Source organism: Podarcis muralis, chromosome 12 (genome assembly GCF_964188315.1).
Source record: "Podarcis muralis chromosome 12, rPodMur119.hap1.1, whole genome shotgun sequence".
Lineage (NCBI taxonomy): Eukaryota > Metazoa > Chordata > Lepidosauria > Squamata > Lacertidae > Podarcis > Podarcis muralis.
Genome location: NC_135666.1, coordinates 50,066,489 through 50,087,136, shown reverse-complemented (window position 1 = coordinate 50,087,136; position 20,648 = coordinate 50,066,489). Strand labels below are relative to the sequence as shown.

Here is a 20,648-nt window from a genome sequence, read left to right as displayed (position 1 = left end):
GAGCATTTCTGTGTAGAAAACAGAGTCCAGAGGATTTCTGGCGCACTTCCAGTTCCTTGGAGAGTACATTTATTCATTGGTTAAGCAGGCAAACAGCTATACACTACGGTGATCAGCATAAACAATATTTGATAACAGTCACATCCCAGAAACACAAAATTCTCATTGCCCTTTTTCTTCTGGAAGTGAACATTAGTTTTCCTTTTAGTTTAGCAACAGAAGTCTACAATCATGCATAATGCACAATGTGCATACCTGTTTAGGCTTACTATAGCAGTATGGAGTCTATGGATGTTCTTGGAACCCAGTTACCATCAGCCCCAGTCAGTATAGCCAATGGTCTGGGATGATGGGAGTTGTAGTTCAGCAACTTCAGTGTGTGCTTTTGTGTTACGGGTGAGTTCCATCCCACTCCAAATAGCCCCAACCACTTCTTCAGCCTGAATCTAAACTGTTTTCTCTCTAATAGAACTCCATCCTTAAAGTTCTTCCCTCCTTTCAGCATGCCATCTTCCATCTCTCTCAAATCCAGGCCCTTACCATGACCTGCAGGCCAAACCTTCTTTTAGACCAAAGCTTCTGCTCCATCAACTGTCCCTTATTACTGTATCCTTATTACTTTCAACCCTGCTGAAAAGGGGAAATGGCAGTGGAACCAACCAGGAAGTGTGTGTATATGTAAGCTCCATTTTAGCCAAATCCAAGGGCAGGTCATATAAACTATTTATTTATTTGTTTGTTTGTTTGTTATTTGTCTGCATTAGCAGTTTCTGTAATTGTGGTACAGTGGTACTTTAGGTTCTCGAATGTAATCCTTTCCAGAAGACCGTTCAACTTCTGAAACGTTTGAAAAACCGAGGAGCAAAGGGCCGGCTGCAAGATCAATTGGAAAAATTGAAAAGCACCTCCAACTTCCAAGACGCGTTCAAAAACGGAAGCAATTACTTCCAGGTTTCCGGCGTTCAAAAACCAAAACGTTCAGCTTCCGAGATGCTCGAAAACCGAGGTACCACTGTATCTTGAGAAAGCTGCATTTCAGAGATATGCAATCCAATACACAAACTGATCTGCAGAAAGATGGAGCTACTCTTTGGTTCATAAACTATCCAAGAAATCAGTCACTCTTTCTGTCCATAGGACACCCGGGCACAGAAGGTCTCCTCTTCACCATACTCTATTCTACCAAGTGTGTGAGAATGTGTCACGTTGTCAGGAGGAGGATTTGCACATGGCGATGTTATGTGTTGCTGTAGCCCTGGGATATCAGGAAGGGAAGTAAAGGCAGTTGCTACCATCAGCCATTCAGCTGCTGCAGTAGTCTGATCACCACAGTGGCCATGGCTAAATAGGCACCAACGATGATAATTCTGCCCCTCCTCTCTTATGAATCTAGGAACTGTTAATATTCCTGCTCCATGATTGCAGTCATGGGATTGTTGTCTATCACATGATGGTGTATGTTTTGACTCCACAGAGTGGGAAGTGACAGAGAAAGGATGATTGTGTTACTGGGTTCCGTGAAGTGGGACTATTGTCCTTTGTTCTTTCTCTTTGCTGTCTGATGAGAAAGAGGAAGGAGCTAAGTCAGAATGTCCCGTGTTTGTTAATATGTAAATAAAGTAGATTAGCCAAAATGCTGAGTTGCTGAGGTCTGTTATGCAAACTGCAAACACTCTGCAGATCCCTAAGTGTGCCGATGTCTGTTGGCATTGGTCACTGTGATGTTTGGGCTGAAGAAAGCTTTTGAATCTCCTGAACGAACGACCAGGAGGGAGAGAACATGCCAGTCGGGCATGTGTCTCTATCAGGGTTCTACTCCAGAGTAGGACGGATCCTGACAGGAACTTCCAGTGGTATGTGGTGCCGACTACATGCAGATATATGCACCCACAAATCCCATATGGGAAGATGCCTGTCATAGATATTTTTCTGAATATCATAGTTGGCATAAGCCCACTGAATGTCCTCAACTCTTTAACTGGGTGATGTCCCCTTCTCTGGATTAGTGAAATAAATTGAGGAAGACGTTGTGTTGCCTCTCCACATGGGACATTTGCACATGCTGAGTAGCTTCACAGTCTGCTCCAAGGGGAAAGGATGCTATGCTTAACTGCTGTCACTAAGACAAAAGGGGAAGGAGGAAGTGAAACTCAATGGTATAACCACAGTTTGTACTCTTAGTTATCAGAGATGATGTGAGGTCATATAAGAAAGAAGTGGACAGTACCTAAGCATCTGTCCCGAATGCTTTGGAAACAGGATATCCTTTCTTAAGACTCAGAGTGAGACTGGATAATCCATTCATTGGGGTCTTTTCAGTCTCCATATGTTTGGAGCCTCTGTTACCTTCTAGATTAAAGGATAATCATTTATAATTTGGGGGAAATACTGCTAAGAAAGTTTAAGTTATAGCCTGGGGAGAAACAGTTTTATTCTCTCAAGAACAGTGGGTAAAAACGGAATCACAGAAAATAATTTCACGCAGCCATTTAATCGTGGCATTAAAATATCAGCTATACTAAAAACAGCTGTTGCACCCAGCAACATCGGACCAGCTCCTTGATGAAGCTTTACATTGTTAATCCTGCTACATGTTTTGTAGCAACACACAATCCATTCCTGGTTACAGAACACACTGAACTTCCAAATATTTTTCCACTAAAGGACACTCTGCGGCTGGGTTTCTTCTTTTGAAATCAATATGCCCAGTGTGATCAGAATCCCAGCAATTCTTTCGGTCCTTTTGAGATACGACAGACAGCTTTGCCAAAGCAACATTATACATTTTTAGTCCACAGTAAACAGACCTTACATTCCTCCGTTTGGGTAATCAGGTGTAATTGAGTAAATATGCACATACAGATGCCGTCTTTTGACACTAAATTCTTGTGGAAACAAAATAAGGGGACTGGCTGGCAGATAAATCTCTCTGAAAATTTATATGTGCACCAATAAAGATTCCATTATGTGGAATATTAAACTTGTACGGATTTCATTTTTTCCCATAGTTTTGTACAAAGATCTTTCATGACTATAGATGTGCATAAAATAAAATTAAAAGTCCCATTCTGTTTCCATGGTGCGCTCAGCGCAACTTTCTGCCTGTGAGGAAAAACTGTACGTCTATCCAAATCTGCTCCTAATCATCACTCTCGTCTTCATCAAACGAAAGCAAGCTGCTATTTTTTACTTGCTTGGTTGTATTTTGGGAGGATGGAGAAATCCTCTTTGTCTCTTTTCTCTTCTTACTTGATGTGGCCGTCAAACCGGAGTACTTCTCTTCTGATGAACGCTTAGGAGGTTTCCTAAACATAATCTTTCCATCTCCAGAGTCAGCTTCTTCATCTAGGGTAAGAATGCAAATAGTCCTTTATGTGCACACTCTCGCATCTCTACTTTCCCACCTTCTGAGTTTCAAAAAAGTATGATAATCCTACCGGATAGCTCAAGTATCCTGGGAAAAGGCTGCAGCAGTGCATAAGCTTATTCTGCAGTATCTTCAGGCAAAGGCTGAGAGACACCACAATCTGAAACTCTGAGAGCCACTGCAGACAATATTAAAATGAAGCAATGGTCTAAGACAGTGGTTCTCAACCTGTGGGTCCCCAGATGTTGTTGGACTACAACTCCCATCATCCCTGAGCTCTGGCCTTGCTAGCTAGGGGTGATGGGAGTTGTAGTCCAACAAGATCTGGGGACCCACAGGTTGAGAAAGGCTGTCTAAGCCATTATAAGGTAGCCTTCCGTCTTTCTCAATATTAATTTGTCTAAATACGCCACCCCACCCCCCAATTCTGTCTTAGTTACACTATATGTGGTGGAAGTCATAACAAGGTCAGGTTGGCCCAGTGATGTGCTGCCACTGTAATATGTTGATCTGAGTTACTCTAATTTCTCAAAATTTCATATATGAAAGCCCAGGATCACCTGACTCTAAAAGAAGCAAGAGTGGAAGAAATCTGATGCAACTATTTGAAGGAAACTGGCAAACGTTACAAAGAATCTTCATAACTAATGTAATAGGTAAGCACACAGTTAACTTAAATAGCATTCATAAATGAAAATTAAAAAACAAAACAAAAACGACCCTAAACTTGAAAGTTTCCTTATTTTTTTCAGGTACTATCAGTATGGATGGTATCCAACCAAGCTTAACTACTGTAAGAGCAGACCCACTGAAATTAAGGACTGCCTCTTGCCCGATTTCATAGACTCTGACCTGGAAGGCTAGAGTTCAAATCCCCAAATTAGCCATGAATTTCACCGGGTGACCTTGGGCCAATCACTGCTTCTCAGCCTAGCCTACCCCACAGGGTTGTTGTGTGGTTAAAAGTGGAGAGGGAGAACAATGTACGCCGCCTTGAGCTCGTTGAAGAAAAGGGTGGGGTATAAATGCAATTAATAAATAAAATAATATAGTTACCACAGACCAGGAAGGGGATCTTGAGTACGTAAAAGGAGGGAGGCTCGCTTAATTTCATTGTACACAGGTTGTATGATGACAATAAAGGTATTATTATTATTATTATTATTATTATTATTATTATTACAGTGGTACCTCGCAAGACGAATGCCTCACAAGACAAAAAACTCGCTAGACGAAAGGGTTTTTTGTTTTTTGAGCTGCTTCGCAAGACGATTTCCCCTATGGGCTTGCTTCACAAGACGGAAACGTCTTGCAAGTTTGTTTCCTTTTTCTTAACACCGTTAATACAGTTGCGACTTGACTTCGAGGAGCAACTCATAGAACGCGGTGTGGTAGCCTTTTTTGAGGTTTTTAAAGCTTTTTGAGGTTTTTGAAGCTTTTCCAAAACTTTCCCGACACCGTGCTTCGCAAGACGAAAAAAATCGCAAGACGACAAAACTCGCAGAACGAATTAATTTTGTCTTGCGAGGAACCACTGTAGTATTATTATTATTATTATTATTATTATTATTATTATTGGAAGGACAGAATATAGCCCATTCACAACAGCCAAATCATGGTCTGGTCAACACATTTAAACTATGTCGTTGTGCACATACAAGGCATATAACCTACCAAACCCCGCAGCACAGCTTAGGTGAAACACACAATGAAATAAATGGTGGTTGCATAAGAGGCACTGACTGATGGACTGCAACCACGGTGCATAAAGGGCATCATAATGCAGTATGTGAAGGCTAGTAAATGTTGCTTGAGGAAGTCGATGAAGACAAACTCTTGAGACTGGTAATGTGCGAGATGAAGATCATCGGCAAGACTGAAGTCTCTCAAAACTGTTTTGCTAGGTTATGAAAGCTAGCGTCATGAATCACAAGCAAAGCCTTATGCTGAGATGGCTTGCAATTTTGATAATTTATAGGTGGCGGAGCATTGAAAGAAAAATCCAAGCTTCTCCTCGGCAACACATTTTTCTTAACTAAGTAACAGAATGTTTTAAAAATCAATTTTCTAATAGAAACTTGCCAGGAACGCTGTGGTTGATTGATCTTCATTTAATAACTTACTCTGTGCCCTTGCAACACCATTATCTTGAGATTTATAATAAGCCACAGCTGTGATGGTACATGGTACCTTTTCCATCAAGGCTGTCATGGAAAGCAGTGCAAAGGTGGATTCAATATGAACAAAGTGGAATGTAGAATGCACTCCTGTCGTAACAATTACACTATTTAAAACCAGTTCTGGGATCCAAGCCCAACCTCAGCTATGTATTCTAAGAGTTTCGCATTCAGACCTCAGCAAAGACAAGAGCTGGTTCGCCATTACTGCTCGACGCCGCTGCCTTTTTGAATAAAATAAGGCAGAACAGGTAGGGCAGGAGTGAGCTGGGCCGATGTTCTCTCTGTCTCTCTGCTCTCCCATACAAGGTCTCGTTTTATGGCTTACTACCCATGGACTGGCCAAGACTCCCACTTCGCTACCTGTCTCCATTGAAAGCTGCCAGAACTCCAAACAAAATTAATGGTACAGCACAGCTACTATGGCCTCTCCCAGCAATGGGAGAAAGTGGCTGACTCCAAGGGCTGGCAGGTGATGAACAGAAAGCTGACTCAAAAGAAAGCTCATGATCAGGGTGGATATGATTTAAATCAAATCGATTTAAATCACTAGTCAGTAAGACTTGATTTAAATCTTTTTTTTCTTTTCTTTTTTACAGAAAGACTCATTCTTGCTGGTATAATCTTAATATTTACAACTAGATGACGGTTTCATTTTTGGAATAATAAATTTTCAGAGTAGTTTTTACAGTTGTATCAAAAATTACTGATTTGGTTATACTATTAGAAATACATAGACAGATAGTTATGAAATTATCGTGAGATTTAATAAGTTTATATTTGGACAACTTTTCTGCTGTACTTTACTGGAAGGAGAAAAAGAATCATTTCCTTAATAAAATTTAAACAATTTGTTTAACCAAAACAAGAACATTATAGCATATGTATCCATGTTTGTTAACTGATGTGGTTAAACAATTTTTTAAAAAAACTTTTTGAGTTTTAGCACACATGAAAAACTTAAAAACAAATCCTTATTTCCTGATGAATAGCTTTTGGACTATAATGTAACTTAAACAGAAAACTACCTTTAGAAATATTTTCCCTCCAAAAGCATTTTATTTTAAAAATCCATTTTAAATTTTAAAAAAATCCGATTTTTTTAATTAAAAAAAATAACAACATTGATTTTTATCCACCCTGCTCATGATTGTAGAAGATGCAGAGCAGACAGGTGTCAATCCCTGAGGGGGCGTGCACCATTTTGAGATGGTGGATTTTCTAGATCATATGGTGGTGTGTTAATTAAAGTGGCACTGAGAGAGGGTTGATCTTTCTGATGATGTGGAAATCAGAGGGACTAGTATAAATGTGATGGGATGATGAGCTGCTTGTGCGTAAACTCCTAGTCCCTCAGAGTTTGATCAAATCCGCAAACCTCTGCCTACGACGGAGCCCCTCAAGCATGGCTCCGTCAGTCGCTAGCAGAATCCGAAAGTGGGCGCTTACGGAATCTCTTCCAGCATAAAAGCTCCTTAACGGAAACACGTCTTCTGGACTCTCGGCGCGACAGTTTCCGGCGAGGAGTGGGTGTCCCTATAGGAGGTCTTGAAATCTCCCCACTGTTTTCGCTGGAAGTGTCTCTGAGCCATCCCTCCGACTCACTTTCCCTTGGAGTTCCTTCTCTCCCCCTGCTGGTTCCCTCTTCAGCTGCTAAGTCTCTCTCAACCTCAGTGAGCCCTTCCACCTCCTGTCCTTCCGATGGCAGTTCCCTGACAATAAATATGCTGTAACAATGTTTTTAATGAAACACACACACACACACACACCCAAAAAAATCAGACCTTGACTCATAGATTATCTACAGAAGAAAAGAAAACCTGCCAGCAGACAGAGATGAGAGAACTAGGATAGGATACACTGGCTCACGGAGATCAAAGCCTTTCAATCAACAACACCAACCAATTTTGGGAGCCCTTGACTCCGCTCCACATTGTCAGCAGTGGTGAACTGGGGAATAAATCAGCGAGGAATGACTACAGGTAAAGTCTTATGCAAGCAGTTTGCAGGAAGAATGAGAAAGTGGAGATGAAGTCCTAAATCAGCTTGGCTAACATGTTGAAGGAAAGCAACTTTGATTTGTGAGGGCCTGCAAAAAAAAGCAAGGGAAAAAAAGGATACTTTTCCTTTAGCTAGGAACAAAATACATCTCACCCATTCTGAGATACAAGAGTGATGGATTTCTACCGCATCCTACAGTTGGGCCCATGACCTCCAGAAACTGATGAGCTATCTATCTTTGAAAAGTTCAGAGAGGGATTTGTAAAAGAAACAAATGCTGTTAGAAGCCTGACAACAGCCAAAGCCAGGAATTTGAGAGGAATTGCTTTTTATCGAAAGTGAGCTGGCAGTTGTAGGCCGGCGAATGGTTAGGTTTTACAGAAATGAAGCAGAAGTTAATTTTGACAGAAAGAGAAATAAAACATTAATAACAACATTAAAACTTTACACAGATCAGCACAGCTAAGACTGCCCAGGAAGAACATATTTGGCACAAACAAGGAAGCAAATGTTTTAAAAATAGCTGGCAATGTTACTGGGGACAATGCTAAACAAATGACGTTGTTTAAAATCCTTTAAACAAATACTGTTTGTGTCATTGCTGTGGTCCTGGACCAAGAACCTTCAGAGGCTAAACTCACCAGCAGTGGCTCTATGGAAGCATCTTACTAGTTTTCTGGTCCTTCCCAAATAATGTCCTCCGCCTTGGATTTTGAACCCTGGCCACAAAAACCTGGAGAAGTTCCAGATGATGGGGAACTAACTTCATATTCCTCCAGTGATTAAGAAAGCCTTGGAGAAAGCTTACTGAGAAATGATATACAAAATTCAATATGCAGTGACTGCCGCAAGGATACTTCTGGCCCAAAGATGGAAACAGGAAGAAATTCCAACAGTGGAAGAATGGAGAAGGAAATTGACCGAATATGCAGAATTGGACAAATTGACTGGGAAGATTCGATACCAGAAAGACCAAAAGTTTATCGAGGACTGGGGGAAATTTACAGAATATCTGAAAAATATATGTGATGCACAGACAACGCTTGTTGGTTTTGAAAAGACTCTGTGAAATAGTAAGAAATACTGCAAAAAAGCGAGTAAGAGGAAAAGGAGTGGGGAAAGGCAATATCATGTTTAGAAATGTGTCAATAAATAGAAATTTTTCGAAAGATTGACAGAGAAACTGAGGGAAGTCAAAAATTGAAGCATGAGTGTAAAATGATTTGTTGACTGTATAAAACTTGTTTGGAAAATGAATAAAAATTATTTATTAAAAAAAAAGAGAGAAATGATATACAATGAAATGAAAAGGATGTTCAAAATAACTTTTGTAAAAAACAAACAAACCCAGAAGCTTTTCTTTTGGGAATTATAGGGACAGAACTACCCAAATTGTATAGAAATTTATTTATGTATGCTACTACAGCAGCAAGAATACTACTCGCCCAAAAGTGGAAAGAAGCAGAAGTCCCAGCAAAGGAAGAATGGATACAAAAACTTATGGAATATGCAGAAATTGTGGAACTTACCGGAAAATAAGAAATCAAGATAACAAACTTTTTATGAAAGAATGGAAATGGTTTGTTGAATGTTTACAGATAAATTGCAAACAGATAAGAACAGTAGTAGGATTATTGTAATAACTTGCAGTCTGATAAGAGTATATATTTAAAGTAGATAATTAAATGAGCAAATTAAATGAATTTGGATATGCGGAAGATATTAAAAAAGAAATTTAAGGAACTGCAGAAAGAGGGGGAAGGAAGTCAAACTCTGAATGTTAAATTGATTGTAAAACTAACGAAATGTATAAATTTGAAATAAATATAAATAAAAACTTTTTTAAAAAGAAAGCCTTGGAGAAAGTGGTTTGGGGGGGGGCGGGGTTCCTGTGGGAGCACTTTGAAGGTATGTCATTCAAGGTTGACTCATTAAAGTTCATGGGCATGACCAACTGAGGTCCATTGATTTCTATGTGTCTACTCTGAGTACGACTTAGCTGAATAAAACACAGCCATTCCAAAGATATCTTTATTCTCCACTTTGAATCTTACTAAAACAATTTCAAAAGGGAAAAAGAAAAACCTTGTTTTAAAAGAGGTAAATCACAGTTCTATATGCACACACACACAAATTCAGTTCCCAGAATTGTCATTTCTCTATCTGTGTGGGTTTTTCGCAGAAAGTTGATGGGTTGTTGTTTTATATTATAATATCAAAAAATTACAGTGGTGCCTTGGAAGTCGAACGGAATCCATTCTGAAAGTCCGTTTGACTTCTAAAACATTCAGAAAACAAGGAGCAGCTTCCAATTGGCTGCAGGAAGTCACATTGGACGTTCAGGTTCCAAAGAACGTTTGAAAACTGGAACAATCACTTCTGGTTTTCAATCGTTCGGGAGCCAAAACATTCGAGTCCCAAGGTGATTGAAAACCAGGGTACAACTGTACTAGGGATCAGATGTAATTATTTCATGTGTCAGGGCACCTTTACATTATATGGCATTAAATGCACACATGGTGTGACTGAAAACATGCATCTGTTTCTCACACACATTATGCTTTGGGGGGGGTATGCTTTAAAAACCTATATTGTGAAGCCACCCTCTTAACAGTCTATTTCAATAGGGGTACTTGTGAGACTGCAAAGGCATCTATACAATCCTCAGTTTCCACAATGCTGTGCAGAACTTAAGAGACACAGCACAGAGCTCAGTTTCTTTCTCCATAATGGAGTCCCATATTAAACAGAGCTTTCTTCCAGGCTTCCTTTGCCTGCTAGCAATTCAAGACGGAAGCGGGAAAGCCATGTAGATCTGTCACCACGGCAGGGCTGAGGGCTCATCAACATGATCTTTACTCACTAACGGCAGAAGACTGAATAGCTTAACTGCAAACCTTTTGGCTTTCTCCAGCACCAACCGTACATGTTCCTCTAGCCACTTATTCAGAAAGGCTTCGCTCTAATGTTCCCACTGGTATGGTACCTCACAATTTTCAGACCACCGGCATCATTAAACTAAATATGTCTCTCTTTCTCCCCTGAAAAAAGTGTTGAAATAAAGAGTGATGGAAACCAATCTATTGTCCCGGTGTTGAAAGTCAAGTGGTATGCAAGGTTATAGAAATAACAGCAAGTCAGTAAGGCTGCCGATCAGCTACACGTCAGCACAAACTCACAAAGTGCTAAAGCAGCACTTTGGGATGTAGAAAGTGTACTTTGATGCCCAAGCAGATAATGTGTGGCATATGGCTTAAAAAAAAACTAAACAAGAGAGAGAGAGAGAGAGAGAGAGAGAAACCAAGCAAATTGAACAAGACTAGAATAATATTACAGTTTGAATGAGTAAGGACACTCGCTGCCAAGTTTTTGGACTTGTGCATACATTACGATGTCCCAGAGGCCAGATGTACTAGAAAAGGAGCAGAAAAAATCAATTCTAGAGATTATAATGAATACATGAAAAAGGCATTATACACCAATTACCATTTTCTGCTTCTATGAAATTTTATCTCAGAAAAAATTACCTTTGACAGGACAGTAATTCTCTCTAGTATTCAAGCGGAAGGTTTACAGAAAAATATTGCGCAGAGACAGACTTAAGCTCTTTTCATTTTTAGAAACTAATTTAGCTTCTACCAATAAATTAAGGTTAAGTGGAAATATTTAGATTGTGGCTAAAAACAATTCTGTTAGGAGAGATCTGCTTTATCCTCTGAAGAAATGTGGTTGGTGGAATCACTGCCAAACTGATGTTTGTGTGTTTCTGTCTATCTCCTTTGTGTGCATTGTGAGATATATATATATATGTATGTATACAATATTATAAGCAGCTGGGGTGTAAGGGGTGTTAGGGGAGAGGTGGCACCTCTGGTGGGGGGCACATTGTGCTCATTCTGGGGTAGTTTGTCCACCTTTGGTCCCCACCCAGCACTCAGCTCTCACCTGTGGCTCCTAGAAGCTGTCATCATGTGACAGCAGCCACACCCCAGGAAACGGCTTTGACTGGCCAGCTAAACCAGGTGGGGGTAGCTGATGGGTCTCAAACCCTCAGTGAGTTAGGGACTTTCCCTGCATGAAAAGACAGGCTCTGGCGGACCGAGTGGACGAGATGAAGAGTGGGTCCACATGGTCAAGAAGGCAGTTTCTGCGCATGCTGTAGAGGGAAGTGAGGGGCAGACGGGGTTTGTCAATCGAGCAGGTACACCATCTTAGAGAAGGAAAACTCTGATCGTAAACCTCCAGTGCATTGTGGCTGTACTCAATTGTGAGAAAAGCTTCAGAAGTAAACCCTGAGGGTGGTGTCTTGTACACCTCTTTCCACCAACTCCTGCAGCCAAGCTGGTGCCAAATGTATTGGTCTGCTTTCCTTTGGACCACATCAGTGAGGTGTCTTGTTATCTAGGCCAGTGTTTCCCAATGGGGGGGCCATATGGCCCCCTGGGGGGCTCCAGGATGCTCCAAGGAGGGCATAGGTGAAAACTGCATAAATGGGGGGCCACAGCACGAGGCTAGGGGGCCACAGAGGGAAGTGAGAAGGGAGAAATCAATTTCATTTTTTGAAAAATCCTGATCGGCTGGCTATCCGCTTGGCCTATCACAAGTAAGGGGGCAGCCCAGCAGGGCCTAGTGATCCTTTTTGCCATGTGTGTTTTCTTGAAGCAGTCCTGGTTTGTTTCCGGCAGGAGAGGGCGATCACTGAAACTCCCATTTTGACAAGTAGAGTCCACGAACCAGAACCCCCTGGTCACGTAAGTGCAGTGGTGGGGCAACAATGGGTAGGGCTGTGAAAGCCCAAGCTGCTTGATAAGATCTTTTTGTACCAGGTTAGTGAGGACCACTTGGTTTTAAAATTTCTCCCATATACAGTGGTACCTCGTGTTACGTACTTAATCTGTTCCGGAGGTCCGTTTGTAACCGGAAACCGCTCGTAACATGAGGCGCGCTTTCGCTAATGGTGCCTCCCACTGCTGCCGCACCGCCGGAGCACGACTTCCGCTCGCGTCCCAGGGCAAAGGTTGCAACCAGGAACATCTACTTACAGGTTAGCGGAGTGCGTAACCCAAAGCATTTGGTAGGGGGACGGAACGTAACACGAGGTTCCACTGTATACAGAACTCCCTGTGCACCTTTTGGACTGTATATGTAGGTTTCCCCCATGTCAAATAACTGTTTACAAACAAAACATTTAAATAGCTACCTTTCTAACAGTAGGACAAGGGGGGGGGCGTAGCCAAGATTTGGGGGGGGGCAGGATTTTGTTAATGGGGCAGAACCTCAGATTTATATTGTGTCCATGGGGGGCACAGGAAGGAAAGAAGTTCAGAAGGGGGCCATGGTTGGAAAAAGGTTGGGAAACACTAATCTAGGCAGCCCATGACCTCCATACACGCTGCCCAGGCTTGCACCTTAAAGAGGCCACTTGCACCTTAAAGAGGCCACAATGCAGGAGGCAGCAGTTACAAGTTATCGGTCTCTGCAGCCACGGCGAGTGCTGTGACTCTCCAGCTGTTTGACTTCACCCCGGGAGGTGCACTCCATTGTCCCTCGAGACAGATGAACAGTAAGCAGTTGCCTTAAATGCGGTTATGTCTTTCTGTCCTTTTGCTATGACTGTCACACTTGTGCTATTGAGTTCCACCTGGCATCTCTAACCTTATTATCTCTAACTAAAGCTAGGAAGAGAGAGAGAAAGCACACCCAAAGGTGCCCCTAGAGAGAGGAAGCAGCTGTAATGCAGAAAGGAGAAAGGCAGCGACTTGCAATGGCAAACCAGGGAAATGGGAATTGGTGGCAGTACTGGAAGATCAAGACAGAGGGAGTGCTAGGGAGAGGGGAAATAAGGAATCAAAGTGAGCAGAGCAGGGGGTTGGATAGGCATCGTATCCAAAGTGACTGACAAATTAGAAGGCTGCTTGATAGAAACTGTCTTTCTGCTTAGTAAAGAATGCTGAACTTAGTATTTACAAAACGTACCTGTGGCTTTGGGAGTCTCTTTAACCTCCTTTTTAATCTTCATCACTTCTTCGGCACTCAGGTCCCCTTTTTTCAAAACAATCACCTGTGGCTGTTCATCCTCTTTGTCGCTTCCATCGTCATCGTCATCAGCAGCTGGGAGCTGTTCTCTCTGGAAGAAAGGAGGAAAGTTAAGCTACTCAGACGGTCATTCCCAAAATAATTTTAAGGTAAGAGAAGGAAGATTTGCAGTCATCAACTACCATCTGACCAGTTCTTTTGGGTTAAGGAAAAGACAAAACAATAATCGGAATTGGCAGAACATGAAATTATAAAATGTTAGGAAGAAGGCTGGCTGGAACATCTTCTCCCTGTCATCTTCTATGTCGGGACTGGAGAACCTCTGGCCCTACAGACATTGTTGGACTGCAACTCCCATCACCCCCAACCATCATAGCCAATGATCAGGTTTGAACGGACTTGTAGTTCTGCAACACTTGGAGGGTCAAAGGTTCCTGAGTCTTGTTCTTTCTGAAGGGTCTTCTTTTATATAGTAAAATAACAACTACATCACCTGAATCCCACACATCATTTAGTTTTATTGTAAGAATGCCCCTTTGAGGCAAACCATGCAAACCATGCATTTACAGTATTTTTCGCCCTATAGGGTGCACTGGGCCCATAGGACGCACCTCGTTTTTTGGGGGGGAAATGAATAAAAAAAAATTATTCCCCCCCCCCCAGCCAGGGGGCTGGGGCGGGGGAAGCCCGAGCTTCCCCCGACCCCAGCCCCCAGAACAGGCTGCTATCCGCAAGCCTTGCGAGCCTGGCGGCAACTCCCGCCAGGCTCACAAAGCTTCCGGACACCTGCGCGAAGCACGGGGCATCCTCCGGAGGGCACCCCGTGCTCCGGGCTGCAGACTGCCGCCCGCAAGCCTTGCGCGCCCGGGGGGAGTTCCCCCGGGCGCGCAAGGCTTGCCGACACCTGCGCGAAGCACGGGGCGTCCTCCGGAGGGCGCCTCGTGCTCCGGGCGGCAGGCTGCCGCCCGCAAGCCTTGCGAACCCGCACGAACTCCCGCCGGGCGCGCAAGGCTTGCGGATAGCTTCCTGAAGCCTGGAGAGCGAGAGGGGTCAGTGTGCACCGACGCCTCTCACTCTCCAGGCTTCAGCGAAAGCCTGCATTCGCCCCATAGGACGCACACACATTTCCCCTTCATTTTTGGAGGGGAAAAAGTGCGTCCTTTAGGGTGAAAAATAGGGTAATTATGTACTATGTCCAGCAAGTAAGAAACCAATACTTTTCTAAGAAAAAGAAAAGGAAAGAAAACAAAACTTTCAGACAGTTAACAGTCAGTGCAGTCTGGTTAAACATGAAATGGCATTCAGGTCCTACCTCTGCTGTGAAGTTAGCCTGTGAACAAACTACACCTTCACTGCCTCAGTTCATTTTTCAGTTGTCGATTGGGATAAATAGTGACCTGCCGTTCTAGGTTTTGCTGAGATAAAACATAAAGGCCCAATCCTAAACAGGAGTAATTCCAATTGAGCAGGTATTGAGGACTGCTGTTTAAAGGACTTTTGAACACACCATGTCACTCTTGTGCCTAATCCTAGCCATTTTCACTGGAAAGTCTGACAGGAATCAATGCATTTTTTCTCAGGTAAGTATGCTTAGGATTGCAGCATTAATTGCAAAGTAGTAGGCAAAAGATGTAATGTTCTTGAGCTGGTTTACAGCTACAGATTCCAAAAATCTTACACAAAACTTGATTCCAGTTATCAGCTGGAATCAACAGGTAGAATCCAACTGGTGCCCCTGCACTCGCACAAGACCTTTGGATCTAGACGCCTCCACTAACAGAACAGGACAGGTGATTTTTGCTGATTTTTACCCTCTACCCCTACAACCACGAGGTTCTCCTATTATGAGGGAGAAAAGCTTTTTCTATCCACTTTCTCCTTGCCATACATAATTTTATAAAATTCTACCACGTTCACCTCTTAGTCACCCAAAATGCTGCAACCTTTACTCATAGGGGAGTTGCTCCACTCTCTTGATCATTTTGGCGCCCTTTTCTGAATCTTTTCCAGCTCTACAATATTTTTTTTTTAAGTGAGGTGACTGAAACTGTACCCAGTGTATTTGAAAAGCGGTCATACTACAAGTTTATATAGTGGCATTGGGATATCAACAGCTTTCTTTTCCAATTCTTTCTTAGCAAATCATAACATGGAATTTGCCTTTTTCACAGTTGCTGCATACAGGGTTGACATTTTCATAGAGCTATCCACTACAACTCCAAGGTCTCATATTCCTCACAGCGCCAGCTCAGACCCGATGAGTGTATATATGGCCTTCCGGGAGCCCAATGGGAATCCACCCAATCTTTCTGGAATCCAGTCTAGATTTGCGAATCTGTGATTTTCAAAGACAGCTTATACCGAAAGCAACTCAAATGCTTTCAGATTTCTGTGAAGTGCAACTAGTCAGTCAGCTTGCATCTAAAATACAAAATGTGACAGCTTTTTATCTACGCAAAGCAACCCAGCTTGAAGGTTTGTACTGCTTCTCATTTCTGCAGCCCTAGAACACTCACCAGCGCAGGCAGAATAGGAAAACAATCAAACCTACGAGACATCAAATGCAGAGCTACAAATTGGTTTCCATCACACTGCATGAAACTGTCAGAGAAGCGTTGTTACGAAGGACAAATGGAAATATTACTTTTCCTCCTCTTTATCATACTCTGTTGCCTTTTCCCCCTTTGACAATTTGTTCATTAAGAAAGGATCTCGCCTGGTTTGTCCAAACTAAACCTGCTATCTATCTATCTATCTATCTATCTATCTATCTATCTATCTATCTTGTATACGGCCCTTCACTTGTAGATTTCAAGGCAGTTCACAACATAAAATTACATTATAAAAAACACAAAATACATAATTAAAAATAATAAGAACAAAACTCTCACGCAACACATTCAAAAGGGCATCAAATGTCAATCAGTCACAGGCCTGGTTGAAGAGGAATGTTTTTGCCTGGTATAATGAAGGCGGCAGCCGAACCCCCCTGAGGAGAGCATTCCACAAATGGGAAGCCACTGCAGAAAAGGTCTGTCTTGCAAAAGGGCATGGCTGGAAGGCAGGCTGGAACCCTGAACAGGAGCATTCCATACTCCAACGTCTTGCTGCAAGCTCCATGTGCAAAATACTATTTGTTAGGCTTTTGCCCTGCCAAGGCAACGTGTGTAGGCTTCCCAGGTCTGCTCTGCGACTAGACCCAGACCTGATTAACATCAGCAAGACTGCTGCATGGCTTGAGTCTTTTGGACTTTGCTTTTGGCTAGAGAGAATAATTGTATGCAAATTCACATAGACACAGAACCATGAAATTGGAAGAGTCCCTAATGATCAGACCAACACCTGGCAAGGCAGGAATATGCAGCTTTCCCTTGTGGGGATCGAACCTGCAACCTTGGAATTATCAGCACCACACTCTAACCAAGTGAGTGATCCATGCTCTGTCCACACAGTGTGTGTATGGGGGGGGTATGCATCTATACTTTAAAAAGTCCACAGGGGAGTGGAGGCAAACCCACCCACCCAATCTTTACTTCCCTGTTCTCTGCTGCTTAAAGCTGCCCCCTGCCTGGCTCTACTACTGGCAAGGAAAAAACTACGTAAACAGAGGAGCATGGCAGGGTAAGGCTGAGTGGGAGATGGCCACGTTTCACTCCCCTCCACCAACATGCTCCTTTTAAGGATAAAAAGCTAACTCCTACCCCTGCTTTATAGCCAAAGGGGTAAAAAGGTAAAGGTAAAGGTACCCCTGCCCGTACAGGCCAGTCTTGCCAGACTCTAGGGTTGTGCGCTCATCTCACTCTATAGGCCGGGAGCCAGCGCTGTCCGCAGACACTTCCGGGTCACGTGGCCAGCGTGACAAGCTGCATCTGGCGAGCCAGCGCAGCACACGGAACGCCGTTTACCTTCCCGCTAGTAAGCGGTCCCTATTTATCTACTTGCACCCGGAGGTGCTTTCGAACTGCTAGGTTGGCAGGCGCTGGGACCGAACGACGGGAGCGCACCCCGCCGCGGGGATTCGAACCGCCAACCATGCGATCGGCAAGTCCTAGGCGCTGAGGTTTTACCCACAGCGCCACCCGCGTCCCTAGCCAAAAGGGTAGTCATGTGTTTAATAAACATGCACAAGTCTGGAGTGGCTCCAATATTTATTTGGCTTTAATTTATTTATCAACTGCTTCACAACCAAACCAGCACAGTAGACTTCTACAATCGTACAATTTTTAAAAAAAACTTTTGCAAACCTTTATTTATTATTATTTGTAAAGAACAATTTGCATATTGAAACACAGATGTAACACAGACGCACACATAAAAAATTACGGCATGTGCACAAGAATGTCTGTATATTTCTGGATTTGCAGCTGATCCATCAAGATCTCTGGCATTCTCAGGGCTCATCCAGACTTCTACAATCGTACAATTATTAACGTCTAGAATGACTTCAGCAGAAGCCTTCTTCAACAGCCTAAATATGAAAAATATGGATTGCTTGTGTGAATTTGCGTGTCACCCTCATACAGAGCAAGAGAGGCCTACAGAGATTCAATACAAGCTTATTTGCATGCACTCGAGGGCTGGGCACGAGCAGCGGGGCTTTTCATATCTGTTTTGGGACTGTGTCTCACTCACACGAACCACTTTCAAAGCTCAGTCTTCACCCACTTCTTTCGCAAACAGCTGGTGGCGCAAAGCCCAAGGGCTGCTATGTCAAGAGAGACAAAGAGCCTGGCTATGCATGCAAATCTGACATAGGCACTTCTCTGGGTTTAGGACCAATTGTTTGAAGCGGTGATGCTTCTGAATGCCAGTTGCTGGAAATCTCAAGTGGGGAGAGGGCTGTTGTGCTCAAGTCATGCTTTGGGGGTTCCCACAGGCATCTGGTTGGCTACTGTGGATGATGGATGAGATGCAGTGTTAGAATCTGGGACAGAAAAGGTAGGTGCCAAATGGCTTTGGGGGTCTGGGTTGTGGGCGCCAAAACAGAACGTCTAGTCGCCATGGGGGGTGGTCGGCAACACTTTTTATTTATTATTTTGATAAGCATGAATTAAGATGCAATTCACATAAGTGACACATTGCTAATATCACATTTTTAGCAGAAATTGTTAATACATGTTTAATTTGGTGTTTACAAAAAAAATATTGCTACCACACTTCAGTTTTCAAAACTGCTCTTTATTGTTAAACACCTTAACATATTGTCTATTATGTGCTTTGAGGCTTCAAAGCACATAAAGATAAAGATAAAGGGACCCCTGACCATTAGGTCCAGTCGTGGCCGACTCAGGGGTTGCGGCGCTCATCTCGCTTTATTGGCCGAGGGAGCCGGCGTACAGCTTCTGGGTCATGTGGCCAGCATGACTAAGCCGCTTCTGGCTAACCAGAGCAGCGCACGGAAACGCCGTTTACCTTCCCGCCAGAGCGATACCTATTCATCTACTTGCACTGGCGTGCTTTTGAACTGCTAGGTTGGCAGGAGCAGGGACCGAGCAACGGGAGCTCACCCCATCGCGGGGATTCGAACCACCGACCTCCTGATTGGCAAGTCCTAGGCTCTGCGGTTTAACCCACAGCGCCACCCGTGTCCCTTTTCAAAGCACATACATTCCAGTAATCCTTGAGTGTCAGCCAGGTGCAAAAAATGGCACCCAGACTTTTTGAGGTGCTCGCAAATGGAATGGAGAATATTTAGGCACAAAATGTGCCTGGCGCCTGCTAATTTCGAACCCTGATGCAATGGGCCATTGGTACGATCCCGCAAGCTCTTCTTATGTTCCTATTTAAATCGTAGGCATTTAGAGTGTGCTTTTTTTGGGGTGGGGGGTATCAACCTATAACTTCTCTTATCAAATGAAGCACAGGTTAAGGGTTTGACACCAGATCAAAAGCCAGCAATGCCATTCCATGCATGCTAGTTTGGGATCGTTGGTCAAAGTGGCCATTTATGCTGCAAGTGCAAGGAGTAAGATTAATTCAGTTTAGCTTGCACTCCCTCTGCTGTTTGTTTCTGCAAAAACAGCACACCAATAATTGTGATCAGATCCTTTCTCAAGAAAGCAGGTATTTTCCTATCCCCATCTCTTTCTTGCACACTCTGATGGATCCACCCTGGCTTAAGAATAAAAATGCACTTGGGAGTGAAAGATTTGGGATCTCATTAATTAGGATGTTCCCTAAGAGAAGAGAACAGGATGCAGGGAGAGAAAGATACTTCAGGGAAAGAAAGTTATTCAAGGGGGGATTGTTATTCAAATAAAAATAGTTATTATAAATAAATAAAAACACTACATCCCGTATTGATAGTTTTGTCCTGTTATTTCAAATCTTCTATCTTTGCCAAGTTAGGAATCCCTAACCTGTTAGGGGAGAGGATCCCTAACCAAGGATCCAAGTTAGGGACCCCTCTCCAAATGTGTCTGAAACGGTGTGCGAAAGGCCATGTATTTGGGTCTCTCCAAATCGTGGCAATTCCAGAGGGACCATCCTGTTAAGAAAGCTTTGAAGTCACTTCAGCACCAGATATATATTTTTTTGGGGGGCTGGGGGGTGGAATCGCCTTTTGCCAGAACAGAGACTGCAACCCTAATTCGAAGCCGGGTGGCGTACGAGACCCTTACGCTCAAGGTCGTGGGTTCGAATCCTACTCTGGGCAAAAGATCCCTGCGCTGACTATAGACGACCTCGGTGGGCCCTTCCGCTTCTATGAAGCGCGGAAGCCCGGACACCAGGGCGACCCTCTCGCCGCCTTCCCCCGCCTGGGCAGGGAAGGGCCCCGGGGCGGGCGCTCGTCGCCTTTACCTTGGTGTCCACCGTGGGCCCCTCCCGGTAGCCGACTCGCGCCTTGAAGCGGCTCAGGAAGGCGGGCTCGGCCGGCCGCACGTACGAAACCTGGTTCTTTTTGCTCATGGTGCCGCTGAGGTAAACCTAGGCTTGTGTGAACGCCGAGCGACGGCGCCTCACGTCACGTCACGCCGCCGCCCCGCCCACCCACCTCCCCGCCATCTTTCTTTCCCTTCCCGCCCTCTCTCCCCGCGTCACGTGACGGAGGCCTCCCTTTTTCCCCG

At 43.6% G+C, this 20,648-nt stretch overlaps 1 protein-coding gene across 1 annotated transcript; it reads right to left on the bottom strand.

Annotated features, from left to right (window-relative positions):
* Positions 1-2,472: 2,472 nt before the first annotated feature.
* KIAA1143 (KIAA1143 ortholog) lies at positions 2,473-20,575 on the bottom strand. The gene is made up of 3 exons (XM_028749713.2): positions 20,383-20,575; positions 13,522-13,672; positions 2,473-3,345 (listed from the first exon to the last, which is right to left on the bottom strand). Exons 1-3 carry the CDS (start codon positions 20,488-20,490, stop codon positions 3,140-3,142), a joined length of 465 nt encoding a protein of 154 aa, XP_028605546.2. The 5' UTR covers positions 20,491-20,575; the 3' UTR covers positions 2,473-3,139.
* Between the last annotated feature and the right edge of the window lie 73 nt (positions 20,576-20,648).